The sequence below is a fragment of the Lithobates pipiens genome, unplaced genomic scaffold (genome assembly GCF_037356315.1).
Source record: "Lithobates pipiens isolate NorthernLeopardFrog02 unplaced genomic scaffold, aLitPip1_a1.2 Scaffold_16, whole genome shotgun sequence".
Lineage (NCBI taxonomy): Eukaryota > Metazoa > Chordata > Amphibia > Anura > Ranidae > Lithobates > Lithobates pipiens.
Genome location: NW_027507748.1, coordinates 60653703 through 60672678, shown reverse-complemented (window position 1 = coordinate 60672678; position 18976 = coordinate 60653703). Strand labels below are relative to the sequence as shown.

The following is an 18976-nucleotide window of genomic DNA, read 5'->3' as shown; positions in this document are numbered from 1 at the left end:
AGTTAGTACAAAAAAAAAAGTGAAAAAAATATATATTTTTGTATAAAATAAGTAAATATAAAAGAAAAATCGAAAGCTCCCCGTCCCACTGTGCTTACGCGCAAATGCAAACGTTACTTCCACATGCATATGTAAACAACGATCGAAGGTATTGTCGCGAGCGTCAGAGCGAAAGCAATAATTCTAGCACCAGACCTCCTGTGTCACTCTAAACTTGTAACCTGTAAAGGCGTTTAAAGGAGAATTTTAAGCACTGTAGTTTGCTGCCATTCCACGGGCAGACCCAATTTTAAAGTGTGACGTATTAGGTAGCCATTTGCTCTGTGTAACATCATCTTTTACATTATCCACAAAAATTGGGCTAACTTTAGTGTTTTTTTTTTTTTTTAATTAGTGAAATTGTTTTTTCTTCCCAAAGAAATGTAGTTTGAAAAACCGCTGTGAAAATGTCGTGTAACATAAAAAATTGCAACACCAACCATTTTATTCAATAGGGTCTCTGCTAAAAAATATAATATATATATATATATATATATATATATATATATATATATATATATATATATATATATATATATATATACACACACACACACACACACACATATACATATATATATATAAATATATATAACACACACACACACACACACACACACTGTTTGGGGGGTTTTAAGTAATTTTCTAGCTAAAAAAAAAAGATTTTTACATGTAGAAGCAAAAGTGTCAGAAATGGCCCAGATGGCAAGTGTTTAAGTGCTCCACACACAATACAAATTTAAATGACTCTCCTTTTAGATTAAGTAACAAGTATGCAGGGCACAGGTCTGCGTGATTAGATTAGTTTAGGTAGGTCCTCGTATTAGGTAGATCCAAGGTCGATTCTGCAGACAATTTATGGTCAGATAGTGACATGAATAGTGAACTTTTAAAAGTAAAACTTCTGATCGGTACATATGAGGACTTGAAGAATGCCATTCGAGAATACTTCAAGATTTAGTTTGCTTTTAACATTTGATTTTGGAGCGAATTGACTTTCCCAAATAAAAACCACATAAACGGTTAGAAATTCGTTCAATCGAGAGAAAATTTCCATCCTGCTTCTCCGAATTTTCTCATCACTGTGGCTGAAAACAACCTTGATTTGATCCCACTAATGATTAGAAAATCGAACGAACGTACAAAATTCTTCTACAATATAGCCAGGTTTTCGGACACTGCGACTTCATCTGTTTTGTGGCAGCAGTCTGGCGACACGGGTAGGGACTGGGTGGCAGCAGTCTGGCGACACGGGTAGGGACTGGGTGGCAGCAGTCTGGCGACACGGGTAGGCGGTAACCTTTGCGTTCATACAGCTTTACTAGGGGGTATTCTATGAAAAGTGAGACATCCACCCCTCCCCCACATAACACATACTGGTGATCAAAATGAATGCTGCAACAGTGATCAGGTGACCTCAGACACACACACTGCACCATAACAATCAGATCACTGGAGCTTCTCCTCTGCCCACCTCTGACTACATACATCTCCCCTAAATCATATCCCTTGTCTGTGTGTTGTGCCGGCCGTCCTGTGAGATCACTGCTCTATACATGCAATTCCTCCTCTCACTGATCTGCGAATCACACCCCATGATCAGAACCATCCAATCAACATCCAGGAAAGGCAGCCAATCCTGAGATAGCTGGAGAAGAAAGAGGGGAGGGGGATGTGAATTGTGAAGTACACAGAATGTATCTCTCAAGCTCCTGCATGAGATAAGGAAAGGAGCCTCTGTCACAGCACAGGGGAAGAACTGACCATTTCTCTCTTTTTTCAGTGAGATAAAAACTGACAGGATTGCTCAGAGCTGGATTAACTCTTTGTGGCAAGACTGGGCACAGATAAAATGAAATCCTATACTGTACAAGGTATAAGCCTTAATTAAAAAAAAAAAAAAAAAAGAAGGATAACCACTCCCTCCCACTTCAGAATCACGTACTGTTTGTACTTGGTTGGAAATCCGGCAATACAACCCATTCCGATCTTCTTGATCCCAACTCTGCCCAGACCATCATTTTTCCTCTCCAGGAGGGCAGGATTTTTTCTGTGAAGTTACACTCGGTCTCTGTGATGTTTACACATAATTCACGTAATTCCACGATCCTGCAAGACACAAAACACAAGTTATTGCAATGACTCTACTATTGCCATGCATTATTTTTTATAATATATATATATATATATATATATATATATATATATATATATATATATATACATATACACATATACACACACATACACAATTTTATGTTTGCATTAGCTATGATTAAGCACCAGTGAAAGTGGTGTGAAACGCGTTAGTGCCTTGCGATTTTAATCAATTTTTGTACGGACTGTATCTTGAATAAAGGGGAGCCAACTTGCCATAGTACCATTGTGGCAGGCGGTCCGTAACTAGTTAACCGCTTCACGACGATATACGCAGAATGGCATGGGTGGGCAAAAGGGCATATAGGTATGTCCCCTTTAAGAAGCAGCACTGCGAGCACGCGCCTGCCGTGTTCTCCGAGAATCCCGCAGACTCGATGTCCACCGGATGCCCACGATTGTGTCACGGAGAGGTAGAATGGGGAGATGCCTTTGTAAACAAAGCATTTCCCCCGTTCTGCCTAGTGTCATGATGACAGAGATCCACTGCATTGAAGCCCACCCCCCCCCCCCCCACAGTTATAATCACTCCCTAAGACACACTTAACCCCTTCATCGCCCCCTAGTGGTTAACCCCTTCCCTGCCAGTGTCATTTACACAGTAATCAGTGCATTTTTATAACACTGATCCCTGTATAAATGTCACTGGTCCCAAAATAGTGTCGAAAGTGTCCGCCATAATGTCACAGTCATGATAAAAATCGCAGATCGCCGCCATTACTAATAAAAAAAAAATTATTAATAAAAATGGCATAAAACGATCTCCTATTTTGTAGACGCTATAAAAATTTTGCGCAAACCAATCAATATACGCTTATTGCAATTTTTTTTTACCAAAAATATGTAGAAGAATATGTATCGGCCTAAACCGAGGAAAAAAAAGAATACGTTTTTGGGGGATATTTATTATAGCAAAAAAAATTGCTTTGTTTTCCTAAATCGTCGCTCTTTCTTGTTTATAGCGCAAAAAAAATAAAATGCTATTAGTAGCGTTTAGCAGCATTTAGGACCATTTCAGCTGGGAAAACACTGCATGAAACTCAACAAAAACGATTTATTTTCTGCTCCTAGACGCTGAAGCTCAAAAAACGCTAATAGCCTAAAGTCATGTGTATGGACACATAGGATAACACTATTTTGCTTCTAGGAGCTTAAAAAAATAAAAAATAAAACAAAAGTGGGCATGAAGCCGTATTGGAACTACCGGTATTTGCTGTGATATGGAAATTGGTGGACAGCCAGAATTTTTTAATTCAGAAAATACATTCTTTTTATAATTTTTCCAAAAAATGGTTAATAATATTTTCTGTGTGTGCGCTAAAATTAACTTGACTGTGAACTAAAAAAATTGAAACAATCACCATTTTATTCTCCAGCGGCTCTGCTTTTGGCAAATATATAATAATGGTTAAGGCATCTCACAGGCAGATGCAAGTTCGTTCCTGAGTAAAAGCAAGTTAGGTTTTGTAAAGACCTCACCTACAGACGGGTAAACATGTATATGCCCCTATACACACACAAAATTCATTTTCATCCTCTTCTCGACGCCTTGCACGTAAATGTAATATCGAAAAAACATGTAGCGACACTTGAAGCTGGAAGCTTGATCATTTCCAGAATGTGGGAGTAGGCGTCTGTGTTCACTAATACAGTCTGTTGTAGCGGAGATGCTGCTCAGACCGACCCAGTGCTTACACAAAGTGTACACGGTGTGTGGCCTTAGCCAATGCTCCTCCGGCCACGCCGAGGGCGCACTTCGCTCCGCCCAGCGGGGCTTGGTCACAGCGTCAGGGGACAACATTAGCTGTGTACACACACTGTGTACATATCGTTTAAGCCCTGGTTTGGTCTGAGCAAAATCTCATCTACAGCAGGCTTGTGTGTAAATTACTGCACTTAATTTTTTTTTTTTATGCCCCTGAACACATCGCTGCATTCCTTTATCTTGTCACAGCTGTGTGTATTGTCCCATAGAGCACAAGGCATGTGTGTTCAGAACCATATTTGAGGGGGGTGTTAAAAAAAATCTCCACACATTTTGTTTTGAAAATAGGGATAGCGGCATTTTGCTGATAGAGAAAAAGATGCAGACGATGGCGCTAAAAACACACAAGATTTTACCTTATGATGTGTTTTTCATAGGTCACGTAACTCAAAAACCACATCAAAAATGTAATGGGTGCGTTATTGATGTGTTCTTGCTGCATTTTCAATGCATTTCAACGGGGAGGTTTGTTTTTGGTGCGTTTTTTAGACCCCTTTCACACCGAGCCTCCTAGGGCGTCAGCGGTAAAGTGGCGCTAAAAAATAGCCGTCTTTTAGCGGCCGCTAGCGGGCGGTTTTAACCTTCGCCTAGTGGCTCTAAAAGGGGTTAAATATGCCCACAAAACTCCGCCAGTATCAATGAAGAGCAGCGGTGGCGGAGGGGTGAGTTCACTACTCCTTCACCATTCCAAAGAAGCTCCTGGCAGGACTTTTTCTGATGTCCTGCCAGGGCCCTGCTACACTGTGAAAGCCCTATTATTTAAAAAAAAAAAAAAAAAGAAAAAACATGTTATATTGTATTTATCGACGTATAACACGCACCCCAAGTTTAGGAGGGAAGTTTAAGGAAAAAAAACTTACATTTAAATGCCCATCAATGCAGCCTTATCAGTGTCCATCTGCAGCCTTGTCCATCAATGCAACCTTGTCATTGCAGCCTTGCCCCAGTGTCATTTGCAGAATTTAAAAATGGCGTTGCCGAGATACAGCGCCGGATGACCTGTGTATCTCGGCGGCTTCGGTGGCTCACGAGGGACTGTGAAAGCCCCCAAAAGCTGGCAAAGAATGACCAAAAGACGGCGAGAACGGCCGAAAGCCTCACAATCGGCAGGGGAACGGCGTATAACACGTGCCTGCAATTTTCCCCTGATTTTAAGGGGAAAAAAGTGCGTGTTATACGCCGACATATACGGTACCTGCTTTGTGCAGTGGTCTGGCTGCAACCATTTTAACTGTGGGCAGCTGAAGCTGCTACCTGTTCACTTCCTGGATTTACACAGAGGCACACCTCCGGCGCTGCAGCTCTCAATGGCCCTCTTATAACTTATCCCCCCCCCTCTCTTCCTGGTAAACTCTCACAAGAGAGTGAGAGAAAGAGCTGTGCACAATGTCATCAGCCTAGGCTTTTTTTAGCAGACAAGAAACAGGAAGTGAGCTGTATAAGGTATTTACTGGCAGAAAACTATCTGAAGTTTGCTAGCAAGCAGCTTGCTATGGGGGCACCCAAGCCGAGCTGCAGGTCCGTGTGTCCATTCAGATATGGAGCTGCCGCTCGGCCACGCCCCTTCACCTCCTGATTGACTGACTTTGATTGACAGCCGCGGGGGGGCCAATGGTGTGCTTTTGTGTAGCTTTAGGATTTATTTTGTGTGTAATTCAACTTTTGTTGAGGAAAAAAAAAAAAACAATCCCCTCTGGGTGATCTATGTACATTGCAGGGATTTAAAAAAAAATATGTTGCAGATTTCTACCTTTTTGCATTCTGAAGAAGGAATCCCTGTGTAGTTGTCTGCGTCCATGTGGGAAAGTGATTCTAATGGGAGTCATTTCATAATCATGAACCAGCTGCAGGGCTCTAACATTTTCAGAATGAGAAGTTAGCAATGCCAAACTCCATTTTTCTTTAAGGAAAGGATTACTTTAACTGCTTGCTGTCCCAGAATGGGAGCGTGTGGCGATCGCGCCGTGTTGCTAGGACACGGTGCGCCCCCGATCTCTAAAGAGACGCGTCCGCGGCTCTTTAACCATGTGATTGGCTGTGTCGGTTCTCCTCGCCTCACACTGACAGCGTGTGAGGAGAGGAGAGCTGATCACAGAGGACATCTAGGGATGTAATCAGGGCACTGATCATCAGTGCCCTGATTACAATAAATACAGTGTCACAAAACAGTGCCCACCATTGCCCAACAATGCCAGCATACAGTGTCACCACTCAGTTCCCATTAAGGATGCCAGTCAGTGCTGGCAATCAGTGCTGCCCATCAATGCCGCCCATCAATACCGCCCCTCTGTGGACACCAGTGCTGCCTATCAGTGCCAATAAGTGAGGCATGTTAGTGCCTCCTCATAAGTGTCACCTCATCAGTGCCCACCATTTCAGCCTATCAGTGCCCCCTGATCAGCGCACATCAGTGAAGGCAAAAAATTACTTAGTTATAAAATTTACTGACAGAAAAAAAAAAAGAAAAAAAGAAAAACACAGCAGTGATTAAATACCACCAAAAGAAAGCTCTATTTGTGTGAAGAAAATTATAAAAATCAGAAAATGTTTGGGTACAGTGTTACATGATCGCGCAATTGTCATTCAAAGTGCGACAGCGCTGAAAGCTAAAAAATGGCCTAGGCAGGAAGGGGGTGTAAGTGCCTGGTAGGCAAGTGGTTAAAGAAGATCGGGAACAGCAGCCTCCAAGAAAAGTCCCAAGACTCTCTTTACTTAACTAACACTCAACCTTACCTTTAAAAAAAAAAAAAAAAAAAATAAACACTCAACCTCTTCCTTCTCTGTAGACTTTTAAATGTGAGAAGTGTACATACAGAGCACACATAATGCTAACTAAAATGATATATTAAAATACATATCATATAATATACTCAAGTATTAGGGTAATTTTTTAAAGGAGGCGGAGCCTCTATACGTTTGCCATTTTTTGTGGATGCCAAATACTGGTCATCCAATATCCTCATCAGAATAATACAAATGGCACAGATCCAAAAAGGTAACACAATATAATACTTACAATTGAAATTTTACACTGTACATTACAGGCATCGACTCATCCTTCACTTTTATGGGATCCCATCTCACAATGTGCTTCATGTTGTAGGAGTCAATGTGGACATTGCTTGGGGCAGGCAGACCTATGAATATATACAGAAAAACTATTAATAAAGCATTGCTCAAAATCAGATTAGCAAAAAAACATAAATATACAAAAACAGACAAGCAGAGATGAGAACTGCACCATGGACATGTTCCTCAAGAGATCTTGAAGCTGCTAGAGGTTCCTTGAGTTGTGGCTGAGTGGCCTTCCATCTGATGGTGCCTACAAGAGCCAATGCTACTTTTCAGAGCCAGCAGCGTGTCATCAGATACCTTAAGTACTTGCAAGGGTGGCAATCTGGCCACCACTGTAAGAGGGAATTCTTCCCAGAGACCACCAATGAAAAGAGCCTTCCTCAAAATCTGAAAATAATTTTAAGGATTCTTCTAGGGAAAGGGTTGATTTGTAGGTAAAGCATAAGGCATTGGCTGGTAGGATTGTATATGTATACCCATCACCTAGGTTTCTCATCTAAACATGGTAACGGGATCCAGTGTTTACTTGTGTTATGGAGAAAAACTGTCCTAGGTCCTAGAACCTGGAGGATTTGTAGAGCTCTGGGTTGGATAAACCCTCTATTTCCTAGGCCCACATCTTACCAGGTAGGTAGACCTCATTATTAGAGGTCTCTCTCTGGTGTGCAAGCCTGCTGATGGGTGAAATGACTGAGTGCTGAGAGAACACTATGAAAGGTAGGTGCTGTCCGTTTGCAAAAACCATGGTGGGGGACCTGTTAGTCGGGTGTTTACTTAGTAGCACAGAAGAGCGGATGTATTGTTTCTTTTGTGCTTTGGATGTGCTGTACAAAACCTCCCTGCATTGAAACGCTTGGTTTGCTGCCTTGCTGAATAAAATTGCAGGGCAAACCTGCCTGGCCTGTCCCTGGGTATCCCCGTCTTGTGCATGGTTTACCTCTACCAGTTGTGCTTGCCCCTCTTACAACATACAAAATTTAATTTTGGATAGAGTAGGGAAGGGTTAAAACTCTTGTTGGTTTAATTTTTAATGTTTGTGTCCTATTAGAGAGATTTACCCTCACTTCCTTTCCTGAGGATGCAACAGGAAGCGAGATGAAATCTCTGAAAAGTGAGGGCAACGCCTCTTCTAGACAGCTGTGCATTTTTGATAATTTCCATTACCTCATATACTGGTGACAACTGCAGAATTTAGAATTTTCTATCACCTTGACCCGATGACAATGGTCATCAGAAAAAAATTGAAAGGAAATGCCCAAGAGGGTTAAGGCAGTGCTGGAAAATAATGGTGGCCACTCAAAATATTGACACTTTGGGCCCAATTTGGACATTTTCCCTTAGGGATGTACTCACTTTTGTTGCCAGCGGTTTAGACATTAATGGCTGTGTGTTGAGTTATTTTGAGGGGACAGCAAATTTACACTGTTATACAAGCTGTACACTCACTACTTTACATTGTAGCAAAATGTAATTTCTTCAGTGTTGTCACATGAAAAGATATAATAAAATATTTACAAAAATGTTAGGGGTGTACTCACTTTTGTTAGATACTGTACATGTTAAAGATCAATTATCAGTATAACTTAAAAAGGACTATGAATCCCACTGGGGCCCAGAGCATGGAGCACTTGATCCTGTTCTCATCCGTGTTCTTGAGATAAACTAGTGACTATGGGATGTGTATGTGCATACTAATTAGAGCTGCATGATTAATCTAGATAAGATTGCGATCTCGATTCACACGTCCCCCTCAATGTCCAGGCTGGATGACCAGCAATTTTCATATATTCCTGCTGGTTCCACGTAACCAGTGTGGAATGCAAATGGTGGATATTGGAACGGACATCAGCAACCGGAACTGACGTCAGTCATCAGAGAGCGTGATGCGGTGCACCGCTGGAAGTCGATGATGCCTGGGAATGGGCAGTACAGTGTCTTTTGGCCGGGAAACGAACACACACAGCACAGCACAGCAGTGAGTGCGCACTGTGTGAGTGTGCATGGATCCGATTTCCAACAAGTGAGCTTCCTTTCTTCCTTGTGCCATTAACTGTACAACATAGAACATATATTATGAACACCGCACGGCGTGACCACAGTGAGTCAGCTTCCCCCAGGCCTGACTTGCAGCAGATGGCAGTCACAGCTATTAAAGTGGGGCATGTGAGCCGAACGAGGAGTGGACCCCTGTCCCTTATTATGAATATTACCAGTCTACGTAGGCTACCCCATATTATGAATATTACCAGTCTGAGTCGGCTACCCCATATTATGAATATTACCAGTCTGAGTCGGCTACCCCATAATATGAATATTACCACAGTCAGCTAGTGCAACCCAAAGTCCGGGGTAGCCGACTGTGGTAATATTCATAATATGAGTAGCTGACTCAGACTGTGGTAAGAGTCATAATATATTTTAAAGGGACAGTGTTTTTTTTTTTTAAGTAATTTTAATTTCTTTATTTCACATTGTTTTTCATTACATTGTCATTTCTTTAAAATTTGTTTGACTGAAGCCAGAGTATTATGGCTTATCTCAGATCAAAGGACTGTTCTCCAATCCCCCTTGGATGGAACTTTTAAGGCCACAAACACTGAAGTGCGTTAGTCACACAACAATGATCAATGGTTAAAGGCATAAACCACTAGATGTGGTATAATACATGTGACAAAAAAAGCAAAACAAATTATGTTTTCTAACCATTGTATGTGATCTATCTTTATGTAAAAATAAATCATTTTCCCTAACGCACTTCAGTGTTTGTGGCCTTAAAAGTCCCATCAAAGGGGGAACAGTCCTTTGTTTGTTCTATACAATCCAGGGATGTGGCTACTACATTCACATTCATGTGTTATCCAGTGTCATAGTGATGCTCTCCTTTTTTATATGGCTTATTTTATTGCCATTTGGTTTGAGAACCTAATGTTCTCAGAGATCCTGCACTTTTCAAATAAAAACGTTTTTGCGAATCTAAGCAAAAGAATCGCGATTCTCATTTTTCCCAGAATTTTTCCTAATGAGAACTGCTTGTTCCAAACAAATTAAAGCGAGGGGGGGGGGGGGGGGAGCAGAAAGAGACACTAAGAAACCATTTAAAGGAAAAATAGATTAACCACCTGACATCCGCGCTTTGGCTGAATGACGGCCACATCGCGGATGTGAATTCCGGGGAGGCTGTCATATGATGGTCTCCCCTGTGCACGCTCCCTGCACGCTGTGATCACCGAGTCACTTAGACTCGGGTGATCACCGATCCGAGTAGCCAATGACAGCTGATCACATGATCAAAATAAAAGCTTGGTAACCTTTTTTTTTCTGCTCATGCTGACAGCGGAGGAGAAAAAAAAAGCCGTTCACCGGCTTACCTTAAAATGGACATCGGGTCCCGTAAAGGAAGAGGCAATTATGCCTCATTTATACCATCTAACCATGCCCACAAGTGCCACCTATCGATGCCCCCAAGTGCCACCTATCAATGCCCACCAGTGCCACCTATCAATGCCCACCAGTGCCACCTATCAATGCCCACCAGTGCCACCTATCAATGCTCACCAGTGCCACCTATCAATGCTCACCAGTGCCACCTATCAATGCTCACCAGTGCCACCTATCAATGCTCACCAGTGCCACCAATCAATGCTCACCAGTGGTGCCAGTGTAACCAATCAGTGCCCATCACTGCCACCCATCAGTGCCGTCTCATCAGCGTACATCAATGACAGACAAAAATTACCAGTTATAAAATTTTAAAACAAAATAAAAAAAAGTTTAAAATATTCGACCTTTTTACGTTATATTAAACCTCAGTGTAGGAACCTACAGTGCATTTGTGTTCAGATTACGAAACAGTACACTAAGCATCCAGTCCGAGTGTATTAGTTAGTACTGGAAATCAAGGTCAGTATTTTCACGCATTCAATGGGGGTTATTTATGAAAGGTAAATCCACTTTGCACTGCATATGCACTTGGAAGTGCAGTCACTCTAAATCTAAGAGGAAGATCTGAAATGAGTGGAAGCTCTGCTGATTTTATCATCCAATCATGTGCAAGCTAAAATGCTTTTTTTTTATTTTCCTTGCATGTCCCCCTCGGATCTACAGCGACTTGCAAAGTGGATTTGCCTTTAGTAAATAAACTCTAATATGTCACAGTAAATAAAGGGATCATCCACAGCCAAGTAGCAAGGAGCTTCATGTCTGTGATGGTAATACATTAAATTAAATACAAGCAGGCACTTGCAGCATCGGCATCAACAGCAAATGTCAGAATCCAGCCATATATAGACAGTAGCAGGCACAATGGAGTCCAGCCACGTGCAGAACGAGCATCTGTCACACTCATACAAGAAGTACAGAACACTATAATTACAGTATACAAGTACAAAACTGTAGGAGTACAGTACTACAGCATACAAGTACAGTATAATAGAAGTACTGTACAGTAGAAGTACACTACACAAGTACAGTAGATGTACAGAAGGAATACAATAGAGGTACAGTATACTAGAATGCAACATACAGTATACTAGAAGTACACTACACAAGTACATTAGAAGTACAATATACTAGAATACAACATACAGTACACAAGTACACTAGCAGTAGTGCCTCTAGAATGCCTGTCAGCTGTGATATATTATATATAATCCGTCCATGGAGGTAGGGAAGGCATGGACACGTTTCTTGGTTCAACATCCATTTGGTCAGAAGATAGGAGGTATAGAAAACATATCTAAAAAAAAGATAGGAAAGGATATGTACATAACTTAGAAGAGGCTGCACTATTATGTCCTGTACACAGTCGGAAATTCCAACGGAAAAGGTCCGATCGGATTATATTGTCAGAAAATCCGATCGTGTGTGGGCTCTATCGGACTTTCCGACAGAAAAAAAAATTTAAGAGCAGGATCTAAAATTTCCCAACAAAAAAATCCGATCAGACTTTTTACGATTGTTTGTAGAGAATTCCGACGGACAAAGTGCCACGCATGCTCAGATTTTATTACGAAACCAAAGCTATTGGCTACTAGCCTCTACATAGTCCCGTCGTACGCAACAAACGTCACCTCGTTCCGAACGATTGGATTTTCTGACAACTTTGTCCGACCGTGTGTATGCAACAACAGATTCGAACAAAATCCATTAGAAAAAAAAAATCTGACGGTGTGTACAGGGCATAAATGTGATAGATATAGATAGAGATATATAGAGAGAGAAGTGTATATATATATATATATATATATATATATATATATATATATATATATATATATATATTTTATATTAGAGCTGCACGATTAATTGTTTAAAAAATGCGATCTCGATTCACCCCCCCCCCCCCCCCCCCCCTTACAATCTCTCCCAGAGTAGGCAATTCTTTCATATAAACAAGTAGAGAGATTATCTGCTCACTCAGCTGTCAAAATAAAGCATCCCCGGCAATCTGCCAAGTGTAGAACTTGAAACATTGTAACCAACTTACTTCTTACATCAAAGGTAAAGAACTTCTTGTGTAAGCAAATTATCTGGGCAGTCTGCCAAGCTTTTCAACCACTTGTAAATGCAGGAAGTTTAACCACTTAAAGTCTAAATCTTTTTCTGACTCTTCTTTCTTAAAGCTGTTGTATACCCGCTGAATTTTTTATTTTTTTTGCTCACCTGCAAAGCAAAAGGCATAATGAGCTAGTATGCACCGCATACTAGCTCATTATGAAATACCTTAGAACGAGGCCCCGACATCTGCCCCGATCCACGCCGAGGGAGCTGACATGTACTCACAGCGCCGGAGCCGTGCGCGGGAGATTTCTTTCCGGCAGGGTCCGGCGACTGCCGGGCTTCCAGCCGGGAATCCCCTGTGCGCATGCGCCGCTGCAGTCAGCGGCGCATTGCGAGGGGAATATCTCCTAAACCGTACAGGTTTAGGAGATATTTTTTTTACCTACAGGTAAGCCTTATTATAAGCTTTCACGTAGGTAAAAGTCCCCAATTTGACTATACAACCACTTTAAGTTAAAATCAATATTTTTTTGCTAGAAAATTACTTGGAACCCCCAAACATTTTATATATATCAGAGACCCTAGGGAATAAAATGGCAATTGCTGCAATATTTTATGTCACACTGTATTTGCCCAGCAGTCTTTCAAACGCAATTTTTTGGAAAAAAAATACACTTCAATAAATAAAAACAAAACAGTAAAGTTAGCACAATTTTTTGGGGTTTTAATGTGAAAGATGATACACAGCGAGAATTGTGATTTATCTTCTAAGCAAAAAAATTGTGATTCTCATTTTAGCCAGAATCGTGCAGCTCAAATATATATATATATATATATATTATGGCATGCCCTCCCTCTCTCAGTGGTTGAACCACTACCTTGCATGAATATGAATTATGACCAGGGGCTTTCTCATGCTTTTTAATGCTGAAGCTCATTAATTGCACCCCCCCCCCCCACCCATATGAAAAATATTAAAATATGAAATATGAAAATAATATGAAAAATATTATAAAAATATAAAATATGAAAAATAATAATTAATCTACAGGAACAGATGGTAATTCAGCAATGGGGTGGTTGAGTTTTGGGGATGCTGAGGACCCTAAATTTGGGTGTAACATGAAACATGGTCACGAAGGTCAATCGAACTTTTAATTGCATCAATATATAATAAAAAGAAACAATAACATAAAACAGATACAGTTTTCATTATCTGAGAAGAGGTTTGTTTCCCTGTCTACCAACATGATTTTTATTAGATGAAGTACAAACAAAGAATCGATGAATAAGGTCATCCATCCCCACTGGTAAGATCCGAGGAGGCGCAGCGTGCCCGGGTGACGATCTTAAGGCATTAATACAGGAATTCCGGAGGAAAGGCCAACTAACAAAGTGTTCTGTGTATGGAGGATCACAAGACTGAACAAGGAAGCTCTGTGTACATTTATTTCTCTAAAAATGGAACAAGTAAACGATATCTCTGCAACAGAAAGGGGAACTATGAGGCTGCCGGATTCATGTTGGTTGGGTGCATTAGTAATTTTGCACTTTGTGCTGTTTACTGTAATAGGCCCGGTGTACTCGGCACTTGTGCTTTACTTCTGTTCTGTACTACAGTTTTGGAATTCATTTCAGAACCTCTAAAATTGTCTCTCTCAAACATTTTACCTTAGAGGAACGTTTGCAAATATTCCAGTTCCAAGGAGCCTCTGCTAATAACTGCTCCATGTACAACTCACGGTATATTAGTGTGATGGTCGGTGGGAAGAACTCCACCTACAGATGGCTAAAAAGATTGTGTGTGAGTTCTCTTATCTGAGGGGAAGAAATTGTTATTTGCACACAAAGCCTCTTTCGCCGGCACTCGACTCCTTCCCCATCAGCAGCGCAGGGAAGTGTCAGTGGGACACTAATGCATTCCAATTTCAGAAATCTATTTTACGGGCACAGCTGCCCCTAACGGACATTTACGGGCGGCCCTAAAAAAAACGGGCTGGAATTTACGGGCTGCCAGTAAATTAATGGACGGTTGAAACACCATGTACAAGATGGGAATAATTGATTGGTTCTCTAACTTTGCTGTAGCTGCGATCTTCAGCTCTTGTGATGGGAAGAGACTGGGTGCAGGGGGGGGTCCCTGTTTCCAGGAGGAAGACGCCTGTCATTGGCCACTGCTAAAGCCAATCACAGTTCTGCTAAACCTGTCCACTATCTGGAGGAAGATGACTCGCTTGGTTGCCACTACAAACTCAGAAAGAAGGGATTTCATTGTGATTGAGCTTCTGGAAACTTTGTTGAAATTTTTCCAGAATCTGTGTGTTACTACTGAACCCCGGCACTCTGTGTCCCTTAAAGCCACAGCCAGTATTCAGCGCAATGAAAATCACACCCAACTTTTGCTGCCGCACTTTTCCTCAGCTGCGGGGGACCAACATATGATCCCGCACAGAGGCCCACTGCTTTCAGAAAATACCCCTAACCTGAGCTCTTCATTGCATCCATTCCAGATGCTTATATGTGACATCACATACATCATATATATCACATACATCACATACATCATATATATCACATACATCACATACATCCCATTAAGGATGAGCTCAGGTGTGTTCGCATACGCCACGTGCAGAGCCCGCCAGGAAGTCAGCGCTGCGCTAATCACAGGCAGCGAGACGTTGCCCGATCTCTGCAGCCACGCATCGGGGCAATGTCTCACTGCCTGTGATTAGCGATGTGCCGACTTCCTGGTGGGCTCTGCACGTGGCGTATGCGAACACGCCGGAGCTCATCCTTACATCCCATACATCATATACGAACACATGGGCTGGATGCTAGAGGTGAATCAGCAGGATGAGTGTGCCAGGACAGGTAGTCTCATCTCTGCTTCCTTTCACCACTCTGCACATTGTAGATGAGAAAAGGGTACAGCGGTGGAGCAGATGAGCAGGAGGGTGCTAAAGGATACTAAAGGAGAGGGGTTCAGACATGGGGCAGATGAGTAGGAGGGTTCAGTGTTGAGGCAGATAAGTAAGGGGGGGCTTAATGTTGGGGCAGATGAACAGGGGTTTCAATTGTGGGACAGAAAAGCAGGGGGTAGAGCAGTGGGGTAGATGTGAAAGGAGGTGTATTGGTGGGACAGATGAGCAGGGGGTTACAGTGGTGGGGCAGGAGAGCAGGGGGGGTAGAGAGGTGAGACAGATGTTCAGGAGGTACCCCCATTTTTTGGGCGGTACTCACTAGAGTCAGTGGAAAAGTAATGGGACAACAGCTCAGGAGAAAGAGGTTACAGCTCAGGGGTACTGAGGAGAACGGGGGCTACAGCTCACTGGGAACTTGAGGGGAATGGGGGCTACCGCGCGCTGGAACGGGGGCTACAGCTCGCGGGGAACGGGGGGGGGGAAACTGGGCTACAGCTCAGGTGAACGGGGGCTACAGCTCACGGGAATGGGGGGAACGGGGCTACAGCTCAGGGAAACGGGGGCTACAGCTCAGGGGTACTGAGGGGAACGGGGGCTACAGCTCAGGGGTACTGAGGGGAACGGGGGCTACAGCTCACGGGGAATGGGGGCTACAGCTCAGGGGTACTGAGGAGAACGGGGCTATAGCTCAGGGGAACGGGGGCTACAGCTCACGGGGAACTGAGGGGAATGGGGTCTACAGCTCACGGGGAACGGGGTCTACAGCTCACGGGGAACGGGGGCTACAGCTCACGGGGAACGGGGGCTACAGCTCACGGGGAACGGGGGCTACAGCTCGCGGGGAACGGGGGGGGGGAAACTGGGCTACAGCTCAGGTGAACGGGGGCTACAGCTCACGGGAATGGGGGGAACGGGGCTACAGCTCAGGGAAACGGGGGCTACAGCTCAGGGGTACTGAGGGGAACGGGGGCTACAGCTCAGGGGTACTGAGGGGAACGGGGGCTACAGCTCACGGGGAATGGGGGCTACAGCTCAGGGGTACTGAGGGGAACGGGGCTATAGCTCAGGGGAACGGGGGCTACAGCTCACGGGGAACTGAGGGGAATGGGGTCTACAGCTCACGGGGAACGGGGGCTACAGCTCACGGGGAACGGGGGCTACAGCTCACGGGGAACGGGGGCTACAGCTCACGGGGAACAGGGGCTACAGCTCACGGTGAACTGAGGGGAACGGGGGCTACAGCTCAGGGGAATGGGGGCTACAGCTCAGGGGTACTGGCATACATCTGAGGGGTACTCATATATACTGGCATACATCTGAGGGGTACTCGTATATACTGGCATACATCTGAGGAGTACTCGTATATACTGGCATACATCTGAGGGGTACTCGTATATACTGGCATAGATCTGAGGAGTACTCGTATATACTGGCATACATCTGAGGAGTACTCGTATATACTGGCATACATCTGAGGAGTACTCGTATATACTGGCATACATCTGAGGAGTACTCGTATATACTGGCATACATCTGAGTAGTACTCGTATATACTGGCATACATCTGAGGAGTACTCGTATATACTGGCATACATCTGAGTAGTACTCGTATATACTGGCATACATCTGAGGAGTACTCGTTTATACTGGTATACATCTGAGGAGTACTCGTTTATACTGGTATACATCTGAGGAGTACTCGTTTATACTGGTATACATCTGAGGAGTACTCGTATATACTGGCATACATCTGAGTAGTACTCGTATACCTCTGAGTAGTACTCGTATATACTGTTATACATCTGAGGAGTACTCGTATATGCTGGTATACATCTGAGTAGTACTCGTATATGCTGGTATACATCTGAGTAGTACTCGTATATGCTGGTATACATCTGAGTAGTACTCGTATATGCTGGTATACATCTGAGGAGTACTCGTATATACTGGTATACATCTGAGGAGTACTCGTATATACTGGTATACATCTGAGGAGTACTCGTTTATACTGGTATACATCTGAGGAGTACTCGTTTATACTGGTATACATCTGAGGAGTACTCGTATATACTGGCATACATCTGAGTAGTACTCGTATACCTCTGAGTAGTACTCGTATATACTGTTATACATCTGAGGAGTACTCGTATATGCTGGTATACATCTGAGTAGTACTCGTATATGCTGGTATACATCTGAGTAGTACTCGTATATGCTGGTATACATCTGAGTAGTACTCGTATATGCTGGTATACATCTGAGTAGTACTCGTATATGCTGGTATACATCTGAGTAGTACTCGTATATGCTGGTATACATCTGAGTAGTACTCGTATATGCTGGTATACATCTGAGGAGTACTCGCATATGCTGGTATACATCTGAGGAGTACTCGCATATGCTGGTATACAGCTGAGGGGTACTCGTATACACCGGTATACAGCTGAGGGGTACTCGTATACACCGGTATACAGCTGAGGGGTACTCGTATACACCGGTATACAGCTGAGGGGTACTCGTATACACCGGTATACAGCTGAGGGGTACTCGTATACACCGGTATACAAGTGAGGGGTACTCGTATACACCGGTATACAGCTGAGGGGTACTCGTATACACCGGTATACAGCTGAGGGGTACTCGTATACACCGGTATACAGCTGAGGGGTACTGTATACACCGGTATACAGCTGAGGGGTACTCGTATACACCGGTATACAGCTGAGGGGTACTGTATACACCGGTATACAGCTAAGGGGTACTGTATACACTGGTATACAGCTGAGGGGTACTGTATACACTGGTATACAGCTGACAGTTACCATACTGGGTTCAGCACTCACCAGGCTCGGTGTTGGAGAGGACAGCCGGTAGCAGGGTGATCAGAGCCGGGATCAGGACGAGGAGTGCAGGCTGCATGTCTGGCCGGAGCTCGGAGGATCCGGTGCGGGGACTCCAGGGTGGTGCGGGGGAAGGAGTATGGGGTGATCGGGCACAAGGCCGCGGTGAAGCGGGGGGGCTCTGATAGCAATGACGGGATACTTCAACCTCTTCCTGCTCGCTGAGCTCCTCCTCTACTGGAAGTCAGCCAGGGATTTCCCATCCTCTCCTCTGCTCTGCCTAGGGACGTGCTGCACCACCTCTTGTGTGATGTCCGGCCTCTGTCACCAATTTATGCACACATCTGATATGGGATTGTATATTCCACACCTCACCTCTATTCATAATATCATCGCCAAAATGTCAATGGAAACATGCTGGATTTACTAATATGCTCTATTCAATAAAAAGTAAATTATCAATTAATTACAAACACCCTCCATAGATGTCCAGATCTGTTCTGTACATCTCTATGTAATGATTACATACAAGTGTTTAAACAAAAAAAAAAACGTTTTTCCTAACATTCAACACAATGACAATGTTTCTTATTTGCAACCAAATTGTGTACATGACAAACATGAAACATTGTATTAAAAATGAGCAAACATTTGTGTCGCCTTCTATATAATAATCT

General features: G+C 43.2%; 1 protein-coding gene across 1 annotated transcript in view; it reads right to left on the bottom strand.

Annotated features, from left to right (window-relative positions):
* LOC143981831 (interferon gamma receptor 2-like) overlaps positions 1-18539 on the bottom strand; it is a 36499-nt gene extending 17960 nt beyond the window's left edge. The window contains exons 1-3 of the mRNA XM_077479958.1: positions 18303-18539; positions 6978-7098; positions 1985-2148 (exon numbers count right to left, since the gene is read on the bottom strand). Of these exons, the coding sequence (XP_077336084.1) occupies positions 1985-2148; positions 6978-7098; positions 18303-18378 (361 nt within the window). The 5' untranslated portion in view covers positions 18379-18539. The remainder of the gene's footprint in view (positions 1-1984; positions 2149-6977; positions 7099-18302) is intronic.
* Between the last annotated feature and the right edge of the window lie 437 nt (positions 18540-18976).